The 16,541-nt window shown below is 37.5% G+C and overlaps 2 protein-coding genes across 2 annotated transcripts; one reads left to right on the forward strand and one right to left on the reverse strand.

Moving 5' to 3' along the window:
• LOC18793853 lies at window positions 956-5,053 on the forward strand. Its single transcript, XM_007221876.2, has 5 exons — window positions 956-1,424; window positions 1,513-2,918; window positions 3,730-4,149; window positions 4,326-4,543; window positions 4,631-5,053. The coding sequence occupies exons 1-5, from the start codon at window positions 1,252-1,254 to the stop codon at window positions 4,880-4,882; spliced, it is 2,469 nt and encodes an 822-aa protein (XP_007221938.1). The 5' UTR covers window positions 956-1,251; the 3' UTR covers window positions 4,883-5,053.
• On the reverse strand, window positions 7,027-8,767 carry LOC18788464 (zinc-finger homeodomain protein 11). Its single transcript, XM_007224703.2, has one exon. It carries the CDS (start codon window positions 8,323-8,325, stop codon window positions 7,276-7,278), a length of 1,050 nt encoding a protein of 349 aa, XP_007224765.1. The 5' UTR covers window positions 8,326-8,767; the 3' UTR covers window positions 7,027-7,275.

Genomic DNA, 16,541 nt, shown 5'->3' on the forward strand with positions numbered 1-16,541 from the left:
ATTCAGAATTTTAACATAAATTCCCAACAAAATTGTAATCTAGCATTTTGCAATTACATTTTTCTGATAAAATGGGATGGGTGAGTTTTGGCAAAGAGAGAATGAGTTTTTTAAGTAAGCATGGCTTCATAATGCACTACTTTCTAAATTTGCATTGCCCTAAACTGAAACTAATTTTTTCTTATCGTTTGGCACACAAAAAAAACTGAAACTAATTTAATTATGAATTAAAAATCTAGGTATAAAATGAAACTGATTCAATTTGAAATTAAAACCTAGACTGGAGCCATTATAGATACAAATAATATGAAGGTGATTAATGACTTTACAATTCAGTTGTCAAAAATATAATTTCATGGACATCAGTTACATTCGTAGGTTTATAGTATTATTTCTTAATCGTTCTAAAAAATATATATATTTCTTAATCACATATATTTGGAAAATTTTAATAATGATTACACATGTAATTTATTTATTTTTTTGACAAAACAATATTTTAACTTTTTTAATGTAAAGAGAAATGAATCATATATCAAGAGAATATTTTTGCTCATCACCACACTCATTACCACTAAATGTGTGTGATTTAATTTATATGCTATAAGAATCTCAAAAATTCAATTTATCAAAACGCAATTAGTTAACAATAACAGATACGTTGTCTTGATCAACCGGCATAACCCATTCGTAAGTCTGATTTGCTTTACACCCCTATAAACCTAGTAGGCTATAGCATTTTCCTTCACCCAAACCCTAAGGTGGACCGTTTAGTAGACCTCAAGTCTTACTTTGACTCTCCTCCCCTCTTCACTGGGGAAACGTGTCGGTCTTCCGAGTCCAACCTTTACGAAACACTCAAATGGAAACTCCTTTAACTGTTGGTGCTGCTTTCAGAAATCAAACCGACCCAGCAAAAATAACTTCCATTCCATTTGAATTTATTATTAGTATTTATTAGTACCTGTCATAATTATTCCACGTATCTTTCTCTCTTTCACTGCACAATTGACAAACAATAGAATTGAGCTCAATCTCCTCCAACAATCTCGCATATATTTGTCTCCCTCAAAAAATGTTGTCTTTCGAGTGTTCACTCCCTCCTCAAGTTTCGCTGTCTGCAAGTGGAGACTCCACTATCCCCGAATGAATTCCGATCCATGGAGAAAAATTCCAAGCGTCCTCCTTCTTCTCCCCTGACTTTGCTTACAACTGCCAAAAATTAAGAAAAAAACCCCGAGGTTGATTGAAATGATGGTTACCAACAAATTCCTCGTGCTCAAAACCCAATTCGACTTTATTGCACAACGTCTCCTAAGCAAGTCCTTGTACGGAAACATGGTTGGGGTCGTTGGTTCTATGTGGGTCTTGTGTTGCAGCTACTTGTTCTTTCTATTTGGGTTCATAAGCAGATATATACTCAGGTATGTTCAAGTCTGTGATTTCTCCGATGGAATCTAAAGTTTTTTCATTCTTTTGAGGTAGATAATGGTTGGTTTATTTCTTTTGCAGATTTCAGGCAGATGAACAGAGAAATGAAAACCGTGTTCCTTGTTTGCAACGGGATGATCAAGTGGGTTCAAAGGGGTCCTCGATTTCAGACATTGATGTATTTGGAGAAGAAGAGAAGTGCTTTCTGTATTCTGATAGCAGAAGTGAAGATAAAAACAGAGAAGAAGAAGAAACGGAGAATCTTGGTTTTGTGGAGACAGTTTCGGCTGCAAGCACCGATCTTTACGAGTTCAGGTCCGGCAAAGATATCAATTGCTACATGGAAGAACCAAAATCAACGAGCTTTGTTGTCCAAGAATTTTATGTGGGATGGAGCAATTCAAATGTATATGATTCTCAAATTCTTGATAAAGGAGCAGAGGCTGCTGATGAAGAAAAAGCAGAGGCAAAAACAGAGAATTTTGATGATCAAATAACAACAAAACCTGTTGGTGTTCAAGAAGAAACAGAGGATGTTGATGATCAAGAAGAAACAGAGGCTGTTGATGATCAAGAAGAAACAGAGGATGTTCATGATCAAGAAAAAACAGAGGAAACAACAGAGAATATTGCTGATATGGAAAAAACAGAGGACTCTGGTAGTTCTGTTTGCGTCGGAGAGGTTTTAGAGAAAACTGTCACTGGTCATAATTCTTCTGAGATAGTAGAGCACACTTTTGATAGTTTTAGTTTTGGGAAGCTTTTCGTTGCTGAGAGTGAGCTTTCCAGGACGGTTGAGTATCCAGAAAATACAAGTTTCGGGAAGCATGAGCCCTCAGATGATGTGGGTTCAATTACCTATGAGTTTCTGGTGGGCAGAAATATGAGTGAGGGATTGCAACCTCAAAGCCTTGTGGTCATTAAGGAAGATAATCAGAAGGTAAAAATGAATATGGAAGATTTCCAATTGCATGATTTCAGTAACCCATATGGGAAAAGAGTTGTTTTTTCAGATCAACAACAGGATAGTTCTGAATCTTCTGATGATGAATTTATTGAATTATCAGAACCCCAAATCCAAAGTTCTAGTGTCTTGGAAGAGGAAGTTGAGGACCAACATGAAGATGAGGAGACAAAGCCCAGAAATTGTACAGAACAATCTGCAGAAGAAATTGGCTCGCAGGAGGGAAAATCCGGATCGAATTCGAATGAAGAAAATGAGGATGAGTTGCCATGGGAGCATGAGGATATAATTGAACAGCTGAAAATGGAAATGAGAAATGTGAGAAACAGGGGGCTTCCCACAATTTTAGAAGAAGAAACTGAGTGCACAGAGATGGTGGAGAATCTAAAGTTAAAGCCGCTGAAGATTGATGAAAAGCTTGAATACAAAGATCAAATGGCGGAGCTTCAGAAGGTTTACAAGAGCTACGCAGAGAGAATGCGAAAGCTGGACATCTTGAACAACCAGACCATGCATGCAATCGGTAAGTTCAACATAAAACCTCCCTCTGTTTTAGTTTTGTCGTTCTGCATATTGAAACTGCATATGGCACATATCAAATATCAAATATCAATTTTCATGCTGGATAGTATATTTTGACCAAAAGTTGGTCTTCTGTCCAAAAGATTAATGAGTTTCTTCATCTGCTTAGGGCATTAGGTAGGGTAACAATTTCTGTATTTAGTTTTTCTTTAAAAGCTTCCAAAGTTAATGCTGTGAAGCAGCTTTTCTCTTTTTCTCATTTGTATAAAAAGCATTATCAATGGCTGGATATTATTTTCTTGTCCCATCTCTTTAAGATTTTTTTCCTTTTTTTTTTCCACGAAAAGATTCGTTTCAAGACTTTAGAATATGCTGGGCCTCCACCTAATATTATTTCCTTTTTACTTGTTCCCATCCTTTTCCACTAATAATGGGAATATAACACAACAAACGGCAAAGTATAATAAATTTATGATATTCATTTTCAATATCACCAACACAATTAAAGCTTCACCCAAATGTTGAGCATAGCTTTGACCCCAATGGTCACCGTCTATCCTCATTTAACGAGGATGTCACTATGACACTATCTCAAGTCTATCATGTATTGTCATGTTGGAAAGTTAAAACACATGACAATGAGTGATTGACTTGAGATAACGCCACGGTGGTATTTCCGATATAGGTAAGTTTCTCTCCTACCAAAGATGATACAAAGAACTTAAAATATAGACTGATGTACACTTATTTATAATGAATTACTTTTTGGTATTTGTGTTTATAATCTCCGATCATTTGCTTTGTATATGCAGGTTTTCTCCAACTGAAAGACAAAGTTTCTAAGTCAATAACGATCCAAAAATCTTCATCAATGCCAATTGTTAAGTCTCTTCTGTCACAGAACATGTGGAGATGCAAAACACAAAGACAACCCACAGCTCATGACCGAATTCCAAAATTTGTTGGGGACTTGCATAAGGACTTGGAATTGGTGTATGTTGGGCAGGTTTGCCTGTCTTGGGAAATCCTTCATTGGCAGTACGGAAAAGCCCAAGAATTGCATGCTCAAAGATATAATCACCAGTACAATCTAGTTGCCACTGAGTTTCAGCTGTTTCAAGTGCTCCTGCAAAGATTCATAGAGGATGATCCATTTCAAGGCCCTAGGGTCCAGCATTATGTCAAGAACCGATGCGTTCTTCGCAGCCTTCTTCAAGTTCCATCTATAAGAGGTAAAACCTAGGGTGTTACATCATTAGGGCAATATTCATTTTTTATAAATTTGAGCATTTGATATGTTATGTTGTCAAACTTTTAAACTAAACCGGACATGTCAGATTGTAGACATCTTTGTATGTTAATAGCGTTTTAGATGATCTAACATTTTGATATGTTAATTGTATTGCAGATGATAGAATGCATGATAAGAAGCATGGGGTAAGAGGGGAGGATGATTCGATAATTTTAAGTGGAATGCTAGTGAACATCATTGAAGAATCAATGCGTATATTTTGGAAATTTCTTCGTAAGGATGAAAGGAATGCGATTCTAAAGGGTCTTCAAGAAGCTCAGATTGACCACAAGGATCTAGAGCTTCTCATGGAAATTCGGAAAGATCTTCAAAAGGTTAGTTTAGTACAAATCATGATTGAGTATGATTTCTTTTGGATATAATTTGATAACCAACTTACCGTTTTTGTGTCATATTTGCAGAAGGAGAAAAAGCTCAAGGACATACTGAGAAGTGGGCATTGCGTGGTAAAGAAGTTTCAAAAGCAGCAAGAAGAGCGGCTTGAGCAAACTTTGTTGATTGCTCAAGTTGAATTGAGGTTGATTTCAAGAGTGCTAAACATGTCAAAATTAAAAACAGAACAGTTGGTATGGTGCCACGAAAAGCTAGACAAGATCACTTTTGTTCATAGGAAGGTTCACATGGAACCCTCATTTTTGCTTTTTCCATGTTGACTTGACTCTTGTACCATGTTAACATGTTTTTGACATAATTGTAACAACAAAATAGACAAAATAGCATTAATGGGTTAGGCTTGGTGGAAAGATTGTATAGTTATCGCACGGTCAAACAATTACTCAATAAAAAATTATTATAAGGGAGCAATAAAACTTTTTTTTATGTTACTTGTAGGACTTTTTTTATTAACATAGCTGATAATATACTAAATTCACACACACAACACGAATATTAGGACTTGAATTCAAGACCGTACTTGAAATAACAATTATTCTAAACCACTATACTATTAACACGTTATTCTTAAAATAGATAAATTTTGTTGCTACTTATGGCACCCCACCCTTCTAGTGGTGGGTTTTCCTCGAAATGCAATGTTGATTTGGGCCCAGAAAAATGAACTGGTTGCATTGTCCTGAAGAAGCCCAAACAGCCAACCCAAAGATGTGGCTTAAAAAACCCATTACTACTAATCACGCATAACCTCGACAGGAAATCAAAACCTGTCACCACTTGGGTTCGTTTAAAGATATTTTAAGCCCGAATATTTTCTTCACATATAAAAATGAAAAAGAAATTATTGGACATGTATTGCTGTTTGATGACATAGTTTACATAAGATAAGAGAGATGCCAAGGCACTTTGGCCATGTTGCCCAACAATAATTCACGCTGTAACAAATTCGTTCAAAAAAATCTAAGAAATCTAAGTTGTAATAAAGTAATGACAAAAAAAAAGAAGAATAAAGAACAAGTTGATCTTGACGCTTGTGCAGTACAAGGGCGGTGGATCAAATTGAATACAAACCAATTGATTAAAGTAAAGACTGGTTTAGTTTTGTTCCCAATTATCTTTTCAGAATCAGAGGTGTGTGTTGTTGATCATCGTCATCATCATCCCCATTTATATTTCAGCAGCGGCAAACCAAAGCGAAGAAAAAAGAGACAGATAAATGCTTGCCGCTCAAATCAACCAACCAAATAAGGAAACCTGGCCCTCCTTCAGGCTTCTGGGCACTGCCTTCCATCACCCAAAAATAAAAAAGCGTTTCTTTTTTTAATTATTATTTTGGTTTAAGCCAACCCCGCTACGCTTGCCTTAAAAGCCCCGGCAATCAAAACTAGCATTCTTAATTAGACAATTGCATGCACAAACAACATGACATCTTTCATGTGTGTCACTTCTGGGTTCTAAATCAAAATCCATGACTAATCATTCTGCTCGCTTAAGGATCGAATTTGTGGACGTGAGTTAGGTAAATTAGTCAGTTAACATTATAAACTCGTTCTTTAGGACTTGAGAACGATGGATGTAAATTCAATTGACTGAAATACTGAGAAGATGAACTTGTATTAATTTTGCTCTCCTCTGCATGACACCATTTAAGCACAGCTTTCACACACTTGAGTGCTGATAAAAAAAAACAAGGAAAAAAAAGAAGGTATTGGTGATGTCAGGACTCGGAAGCATTGATATTAAAGAGGCCAAAAGAAAAGTTTGATGGACAATATAAATTCTGTTTGGATTAGGATTTAAGTGATGCCAAAGGAAATATTACAATTGCTGGTCCCGATTCTATCTTGATTTTAAAGATCAGTCACGGGATAATATCACTCTCACTTTAATGGGGGGGGTGACTCAGTTCTAGATCTGGTTGTGACTTTCTTTGGCTTAATAACCACTAAAAGTTTATCTAATGCAGTAATGAAACTAGTTAAATTTGTATTTGGGTTAATTAAGTAGAGGTTTGCCCTAGTCAAGGTGGTACCAAAACCCATCACTGCTGTCTGTCTCTGCCATTATCTCTCCACCAAAGACGAAAGCTCACAAAGACTATTTCTTGGGTAAAAAGAATTGAATAATACTTCAGCACAAGTAGAAGTAACCTTTAAATGAATAAGGACAAGATAGCAGACGACTTATATTTAACCAATTCAATCCCAAATTTGAAAAAGCTAACCCATTTTGGACAAATAAATAAAGTATGGGAAGGCTTTAACTTTAAGTTAATGAATAAAATTAATAATAATTATAAAAAAAAACCCCCCACAAGAATTTTCCAAATGATGGCCCCATGCCACCCAAAAATAGAAATTTCCCCTTCATTCCCAAAGATTATTTGTTAAACCAGAGGAGAAAATGAGGCACCACTAATAATAAACATGTCTGCAAAAGAAAGCAACTTCATTTTGCATTAAGAATTCAGGAAATATATTAAGAACTTTCTCCCTAATCACTATCATCAGTTCCACACTTCTCTTCCTCACCAAAACGGTAGTCAGTAGCCATTAATTAATGAACAAGCTATATCTAACCTAACGAGAAATGGTAAAAACATTAAAATCACTAAGCTTGTATCTTTCTCTCTCTCTAGATCTTTCTGAGTTGTTCACGATGAAGAAGACGACCCATTATTGGAAAGATGAAAACTTGCTCTGGTACCTCCATTTTGGGGTGTGGCATTGACATTGTAGCTGGTGGTTTGAGCATTAACAATGGAGTCGAAGCCAACTCTGCCACAACCCTCATCATCTCCATTACTGGTCTCGTATTTGACATTGCTAATAATCATCCGCTCACCGCCATCACCTGATCTCTCTGATCTCTTCTTCAGACCGTGCTTGTTATTGTGCATCCAAACCTTGAACACCCCTCTACGGACCCCAACCTCATTGCAGAAGTCCTCCACCAACCTCTCGTCACTCCTTTGCATTCTCCAACCCACTTTCTCAGCAAACAAATTCATCTTTTCCTTCTGTTCCTGGCTGAACTTGGTCCTGGATCTCTTTTTCTCATTAGGGTACTTCTCAGCTTTCATAGTCGTTGGGTGGAGACCGTGGTGGTGCCCATCGGACGGCCCAGAAACGCCGTTGCTGAGAGCCAGCAACATTTGGGGTGGGGAAGCAAAATAGGAGGGTGGCAAGTGTGAGACGGGAGGCGGAGACTGTGGGCTCAAAGTTGGGCCTTGGCTCGAAACGGGGCTTTGGGTTGGGCTTGGGCTGGAGCTGTGGTGGTGGTGATGAGTTGGTGGCGCTGGCAGCAAGAGGCGGTGGTGGCTGAGAACAGTTTTGGGTCGGTGCTGGTCACGGCGGTGGAAGTTCCGGTGGCAGCCACAAGCGGCGCATTTTAGCGAGGTGGGGTCCATGGGGTTGGAAGAGGGGCTGGGCATGAACTCACCACACCCATCTAGAGCATGGCCACCCAAGCTAGCTGCATGGTTCTTGAGGCACTCTTTGTAGGCAACCGCCATTGTTGGTGGCGGTTGCGGTTGCGGCGGCGGGATTGTGGGATGGTGAGGCTTGAGAGAGCCGTTGGGGAAAGATAAGGACCTGTTTGAAATGGATTTGGGTTCTGATGGTGATGGGGGCTCAGTGTCCGTGTCTGGGGTTTTGATGGTGGTGGCTGTGGGTGTGAGGTGATTAGCGCTGGTAAAGTCCATGACTTTTAGGCATATGAATATGAAAATGAAAGAAGGGTGTATTTGGTATTAAATTAGGGTTTTGTTTAGATGAAGAAGAAAAGAAAACCCTTTTGGTTTTTCTGTGTAAAAGAATGGAAGAAGGCTCAAAGGTGAAAGGTTTTTAAGGGAATGGGGGTTAAGGGGAGATGGGCGATGAAGCTGATTGGGGTGATGAAGGTCGTAATGAGAAGTGATGACAAATATATAGATGGGGTTTTGTGGGGACAGAGAGATATGGATTCAATACAAACTATTAGTACTATACCTAATAGCTTCCAAAACCTCTTTTAGCCCCGTAAAAACAAAGACCAATATAATTAAGCACCCTCTGAGCCTCTCTGTCTGAGCCTCTGAGTCTCTGAGCTCACACAAAACTCAAAAATAATTGAAAAAAAAGAAAAAAACTCTGTGTCATTTCTTTACGGAGGAAGGAGTTTAATCTGAGGTTACGTATGTCAGTCTGTGGCTTCATCTGTTCGTTGAGTGCAATAAATTAGGCTTGACATACTTTTCTTCTCTTTTTTTCTTTATGAATTTGGTCTGAAAATAAATAAATGATATTCGTTGAAGTCAGCGATTTAAGTTTTTAAAAATTTGGACACCTGCAACCCAATCCAACCCAATCCGAAACGTATACGTGTCTTTTGTATCTGTTTTTGCGCATAGGATTCGTAGTACAAGAGTACATATATTTTCAGCGCAGCAGCAGCAGCAGCAGCTCTGCCCTCTGCCTTGCCTTGCCATTTTCCCAAACCAAATTTTGAATCTCTTTTTTCTTCTTTTCTTTTGGGTCTAAATCAAATTTGAATGATTAATTAAGCATTATGAAGATTTTAGAAACAACAGCAGAAGAAGAAGAAGAAGAAGAAGGAGGGCCTTGAATTAATTAAGTTTGAAAGCAGGGATGGCCAATTTGTCAACTTAACTTATTACTCCATCCATCCATCCATCAATCAAAAACAATTGTGATGGTGATTATGATGATGGTAAATTGGCACCACATGCTTTGTTAACTTAATCTTGCAGAAACCAATCCCTCCTCTGCTTAATTACCAAGTAAAACATGTCTTTAATTACCACATAAATTAAAAAAGATTGGATTATTGGGTTGATTGACCAGAAAAGTTTGATTAAAGGGTGCAAATGCATGTCGGTTTTTCTGGCCCATCTGTGATTATCTTTCTTAAGCATCCACGTGTTGCAATAAAGCACACTGTACGTCGAGCATGTAATGCGGCCACACGCCATGTTTGAATCAATCGATTACTCACTATTTTGTACAGTCTTATTTTTCATCTTAATCATGCTTTCAGAATTTAGATTAGATGTTAGTCATATCTTTAAACAAAATAAATGAATAAATAAATACAAAAACATCACACCGTCGGATCGGAGTAATCTCAAATTGGTTTCTGATGGGATGGTTTTTTGTCTTTTATGTTTATAATCCTCAATTATGCTTCTGTTAGAATCCAAGAAAACATGAAATTAGAGTCACATTACAAGAAGAGGAGAACAAATATAAAGCGATATAACAATAAAACGGGAATTTAGAAGTTTTTCTCGCCACACAGCATATGGATTTCAAAATTCGTCCCAGCTTTCATAAGGGCAGTTGTTATATTACTTTATCTTTAAGCTGCGACTATGAAATAATAAATAGCAAGACCTGGAATTTTGGTGATTATTGATTTGATTTGCACTACTAGAAAAAGAAACCTAGCTAAGCAAAGCTAGGCCATAGCCAGTAGGAATTGTGGGAGTCAAAAACCTCTTAATGGTTGAAACAATGTTCTGACAAATATGTCATTTTTCAACAGCACGCGCAATGAACAAATTGACACAAAATGACACTATATTTTAACAGGCTAAGGCTGCACAGTGGGATAATCACAGCCCACTTATCACCCAATTGGGTCTCTATGGTATACAATTGGTTTTGAGTGCTTCGGTGACTAGCGTAAGTTATGCAGTGAAACAACTTAACATCAACAAAGCTTCATTATGTGGATAAGTAAGGAAATGCAGTAAACCAAAATATACAAAGTCCTAAACACAGGATCGTATACAAGCTATATCACGTGTCCGTATTCCAGTATTGTTTTATAATTTTTGTTTGATGGGATAGGAGCTTCACAGAGGGGAGTAATTAATGAACAGAACCAGATTCCAGAAGGGTCCACCGCCATTACGGGCATGTGTGGGCCAGACATAAAATGGACCATGGAATTTTTATCCTTGCTGAGGAGCAGAGGAGCAGAGGAGATATTATCACACAAGGGTTTACTGGAAATTATATTTATGGGTGGATCAGCACCCACCAAAAGCATTTATGTTCTTTCATGCAAAAATATTACATGAGAGAAGATAAAGACCAAAAAATGGGAAACAAAAATATCTTCCACATACATAGCCCCAAAGCCCCAACTGGGTAATATGGATAAGCATTATCCTGTATAATCAGAGATAATGGAATATTTGCATGTAGTTAACCAATCACTAAATCCCCTTTTTATATTCAAGCTTCCTCTAATTATTAATTTGTTCTTGACCCCAAATCATGAAACAGCAAATAATTCAGTTCTTGCTTCCAAAACATCATGGGAAGGAAAGGAAGGGAACGAAGATTCATTTCTGAGTAGAGGTTGTGTCCAAAGTTGAAGTCTAATTCATCCATTTAAAGCAACCGTTGGGTAGTTGATAACCTTGTTATCTTGATGCTAAACCAGCCATGACCATAAATTAATTATCTCTAAATTAAAATGAGTTAAGGATAATCTTACTAGCTCGGAATGCTTGAAGCAAATTGTTCTAATTCTAAATGATTGTGGTAAAAGCAGAAGAGGTTTTAAAAAGCTTGAAAATGGATGTTTTATTAATCAGAACAAAAGTTGCAGCATGTTGTGTGTGGATTGCGGCGTTAGTGGCGTAGCACCTAATTAACCTGTTGATGTTGCTTCCTCTCATCATCTTATTAGTAGAGAAAATTCAATGAAACCAGTGAAACACTGTTAGCTTTTAAGTTAATCTTCCTATAATTTATATATAATTAGAGCAGCAAGTGCAAGGGTAGCATCCAGTGCGGTGACATTTTCAGAAACCCATGTTTAGGGGCCGTGGGCTGACTTTTTCAAGCAAGGAGAGATTGAAGAGGAATTTGGTGGGCCCGATTTGGCCGGCCCATTGGGTTGCAGCAGGGTGTTGTGAGTGAAGGATGTATGGATTTCTTGCTTGGTAGGTAAAATGCAGCACATAGGTTTCTTGCTTGTTCAGAGTGCAAAGAGACTTGAAATTGAAGGGTTTGCCCTTTTCTTCCCTATTGATATAGCCACTCTACAAAAATCATCCAACTCAGCCACATAGATTCTCTTCCATTTTGTCCGGCAAGAGATGAATGGCGATCGGCTTTACGCGTTGGGTGGGTGGTTCCATATCTTTTGAAATTTCTTGACAACCTTGACAAATATTTCTGGTGAAGAAAATTGTAATTTGTAGGACAGGGAGGTTTTCATATTGCTACATTTTTATATTTCTCTGCTTGATTCACACATGGTTGCTTGCTTAGAAATATCCTTGGCAAATTCCCAATTGAATGACAAAGCCATTACAGTCTAAACCTCAAGCTCTCTTTGTAAAACAGACATATAAAAAAGAAATGGCTCTGTTCTTTTTTTCTGATTGGGATTAAGCTTCCCGTCCCTATCAACACCAAAAGAAGAGAAGACCACCACCAGCCAAGAAAAAAGTGAAAATACTAATCAAGGTATAAAATAAAAGCTCATTACATTTGAAAGACATTGTAAGAGCTGCAGGGTTACAAAAGAATTTCACTATCATCTGCAACAAAACTCTTTAACACTGATGATGCAAACAGAAACAGAACACTGCTCTTCAAAAGACAAAAAAATTAAAAAACAACTATATTTGTTTCTTTCATTTCGGAGGAACCACCGTCGTCTGTACTGTTCTCTCATTGGTTTATGATCTTGGCTCCAAAGACAGAGACGAGGTTGGCTCCACTGTCACTGAAAGCCTTCAATGACTTGCTCTGTTACTTGGCTATGCACATGTCTCTCTATTATATAAAAACTCTACTGCAAGATAGGAAAAAAGACCAACCAACCAAATGAAGTTTGAAACTTTTGAATTGAAGCAATTCACCGCTTCGTGGTTGTTCTGCATTGCTTGAATCAATTTTGTGTTTAAAATGCCAGCTTCATCCTTTAAGACCTATTGTGGATAGGATCCGATCCTCTTCGCACTCTTCTTTTGCTCGATTGATTTGGATCAAAGTTGCTGTTTGTGTTTGTTGAATTCTTCTTCTCTGTGCTCATTTCCTCCATGGTGGCAGCCTTGAGAGTACGTTGATGCCGCGGAAAAATTCCATGATATTGATCTTGGTTCTCTCTGAGGGCTAGGCCTATACTTGTGAGGGCAGAGACTTCATCTGGTTGAACTACTAAGAACAACCCAATACAGAAAAGAAGAACAAACACACCATGAGAACTGAAAACCATGGTATGGTTTAAAAACTTCTATAGAAACAAACAAGAAGAAGAGGAAAGTAGTAGAAAACTAGATATCTTGTTTTTGTTTGAGTGTTAAGACCAGTTTGTGAACCTTGTGTTCTTATGATCCATTCCTGTAGATATAACAAGGGTATTTATGTGTGTTGGTTTTGGGAGGGGCTTTAAAGTGTAAAGCATGGAGGGACCCAAAATACCAAGAGGAATTTTAGATTCACCCAAACCATAAGTCTGCAACCTAAGCAAATTAAGGCTGTTATATGGAAGAATCTGACATGGATGAATAAAGGGTATTTGAACAATACCCTTGAGAAGCCAAGTATCTCTTATCATTTGCCCTGCTTTTGTCGACTAAGGAAAAAAGGCCAATCCAGTCTCTCCTGGTCTCTTAGCCACAAGCCACGTCACTATACAGTGCTGATGTGTAAAATGCAAAATATACTTTATTTATTCAAGTTTTCAAAAGATCCAGAATTCCTGGTCAGATTGTGTTCACTGCTCTCAGCTCAAGTAGAATAGATGGCATCAAGTTGTAACTTTTGGGGCAGACAGATGATGGGTTTTCATGGAATATCAGGTTAAAGAGTTTTTAAGTATTGGGATAAAACAGTTAGATTAAGGTCTTAATCTGAGATTTGTATGGGGTTTTTAAGTAAAATGCATTTCCTTTCCTGCTAAGAAAAGGAGGTTTTTGTTTTTCTGATACGAATATATGACTGGGCAGACACAAGTGCTGCTGGGCCACCAAGAAGTAGCAGATGCTACAGTGGCAGTGTCAAGCAAGCCATGCATATAAAGAATAGATAGGAGAAGATTAATGGGGAATAGAGCAGCAAGCAGCCCTCCAAAAGAAACAAACACTTGCTTTATGCCCATTCTAAGATCTCCTCTTCCCCACTTTAGACTTCCAAGCTCTCTTCCCAATGCAACCAAAAACAACAATGCTCTACTTGGTTTCTTGTGCTAAATGTGTTTTCTTTATAACACTTTTTCGTTTATTAATGGATGTAGAGACCCCTTTTTCTTTTATAAGTATTATTTAATGAGTGATTTTTATAACAGTAATATATATCCATGTAAATGTATGTATCACATGCAACTTGGAACATTCTAAAGCATAAATTCCTGTGCTTTATGAAATGTGGGTGACATGTTGCCTTAAGATGAATGGCGACTGGTCAATAAAATTTCAGCTTGAATGTTTGTTAATCATGTTCTGATTCGCTGCTTTTTATCCACCAATTAAAGTAAAAAGAGCTAACTGAGTTGTAGCTTTCTGGTCGATTTTTCCTCTCCACAAGGTTTAAAACTTCCTTTGGGAGAAGGTTTAAAACTTCCTTTGGGAGGAGGTTTCAGAAGGTACATGAGAATTATTTCTTGTCTACTTGATGCACATTGCACATCAACCTGTAATATTCTTGGCCCCAAGAAACAGAAACATGGTATCTTCCTCTTCTTGGTTACATGTTGTGATGTTTAGCAGAACTTACCAATTCGAACACCAACCAAAATCATATTAATTAGGGACTTTACTTCTTGTTGGGGCGGCTGTTGTTGCCTCTGCCACTGCAGATGTCTTAACCAGATTCTTCAATCTGCACAATTTATTTTCTAATGTCATGACACCAAGATCCTTGAAATCTGATTAGTCATTTATATATTGCTAAGGCTAAGCCAATGAGATTCTTGGATAAAATTTGATCCCGAAACATGTGGGGTCTCATAGAATTTGTGTAGTATACATTTAGCTTATTCGAGAACTGTGTTAACAGAAACTATTTGTAACTTGGGAGAAAAACTTCTATATGATAAGAATAGCACTGTTTTACTATACTTAATTAATCACATTCCGTCACGCATGCATATAACATCTTGAATCCAAAATCCGAAGAGTGGCTTCAATTCAATTGCTGGTTCAAACCCTTTTGCCAAATTAGGAAACAGATAAATGGTGGAAGTGTGGCCTTTTGCTTATTTGGATTGTGGTACGGGTACGTACCACATTGCTAAGGCAAATCCGCTAAAGTTTGCAAACCCATCATTCTTCTTGCTAATCTGGTGGATCCCATCCTAGCAGTTCAAGGGTAATAATAATTGAAAGTAAAAAAAATATTAAAAAAACTAAAGAGTTAATATTTATTTCATGCAAGCGTTTTATAGATTCTCGAGGTTGGTCTTAAAGTTGTGGCTTTCTTCTGAACATGTTTAAAACTGAAGAGCAAGCCACCAAAGCAACGAGTACCAAAGCAAGTTAAAGAAGATAAAGCAAAAACTCAATAGTATTTAACTACTTATTGCACACCACAGAGCATAACCAACTCTTTTTTGCACAACAATTCATTCTCCTTCTCCTTCTTTCTTCTCTTTTCCTGTTTTTATTTCCTTGTCTTTCAAATTTTACTTGCGTGTTTGATGTTATTGGACATGCTTTATGCCAGTAGAGTATATCTCAGTTAGTTGGGCTCTTCCACATCCACTCAACCAATCACTTGTACCCAAAAAAAAAACTTTATCTTCAAATTATATTATTTTCTTCATCTTGTATTTGATTTAATGTGGCGATGAAATGTTAGAATTTGGGCTAATTATTCATGTAATGAGTAGGGACATCATAGATTTTGCTTGATAAACCCTATCTTTAGGATAAAAGTATAAACAAAAAAACAAAGCGGGAAGGTAACTACAAACAGAATGTCCCTATAAAATTATATGCTAAAGAGAGATGCTTTCCTTTATGTACTTTTACGATCGTTCTTCCTGGATCTTAATCATACCAAACAGTCTGAGAGAATATATGCTTGCCTTCTTTTATCAACAAATCCATTCCTCCATCCTTGTCCAAGCCACTGCACAATCATCATCTTATATATTATAACGAATCCAATGGGGTCTACTAATTAAAAACGTTACCACCTTGAACATGATCCAGAAGGCTAGCTACAATCCATGTATGCTCTTTCATCACCATGAAAACGCTTAATAGTAACTTGTTCTTGATTTGGAAATAAATTTCCATGTAAATTCATCTCACTCTATGGCTGAATGGTTTAAGCGCTCAACTCATAATTGGCAAATTTGTAGGCTCAATTCCTACTGGTTTAATACGATGAATGCAAAAACGTCCCTGAGGTTCACAAAACTATCAAATTGCGTTAGTTTAGTTTAGTTTATTTTTTGTTTTTTATGTCATTCGTGGTTCTTAAGGTTGGTAAGCGTGCTCACAAATAGTCTCTACCGTGAGTTTTCGTTAAAAACTCCATTAATTTGTTGACGTGGCACTTATGTGGAGTCCACATATCTAAAAATATAATACTAGGTGGATTAAAATTTTTTTTTAAAAAATCGTTTAAAATTTTTAAAGACATTCACTTAACACTTTTAACTCCAACTTATCTACGGGAACTCAAAAAACTTGGTAATTTAAGTTGTTACACTTGCAAAACACCACGCATACGCATGCACCACCATCGAATTGTATACAATGTGAATGAAGAGAGCTAGGTTAATGTACTTCCGAGAAAGGAGGAATTTATATACAAATTAGGGGCCCTCACAATTTAAACGCTAAGGCGGTTGCCTTGCCCGCATGTGCTCAGGGCCTCCCTTGCTGGCTGGGGTGGGATGGTCACAGTCGTTGGGTGGGGGGGGGGGGGGGGGGGGGAAAAGGGG

The sequence above is a fragment of the Prunus persica genome, chromosome G1 (assembly GCF_000346465.2).
Source record: "Prunus persica cultivar Lovell chromosome G1, Prunus_persica_NCBIv2, whole genome shotgun sequence".
NCBI classification, from domain to species: Eukaryota; Viridiplantae; Streptophyta; class Magnoliopsida; order Rosales; family Rosaceae; genus Prunus; species Prunus persica.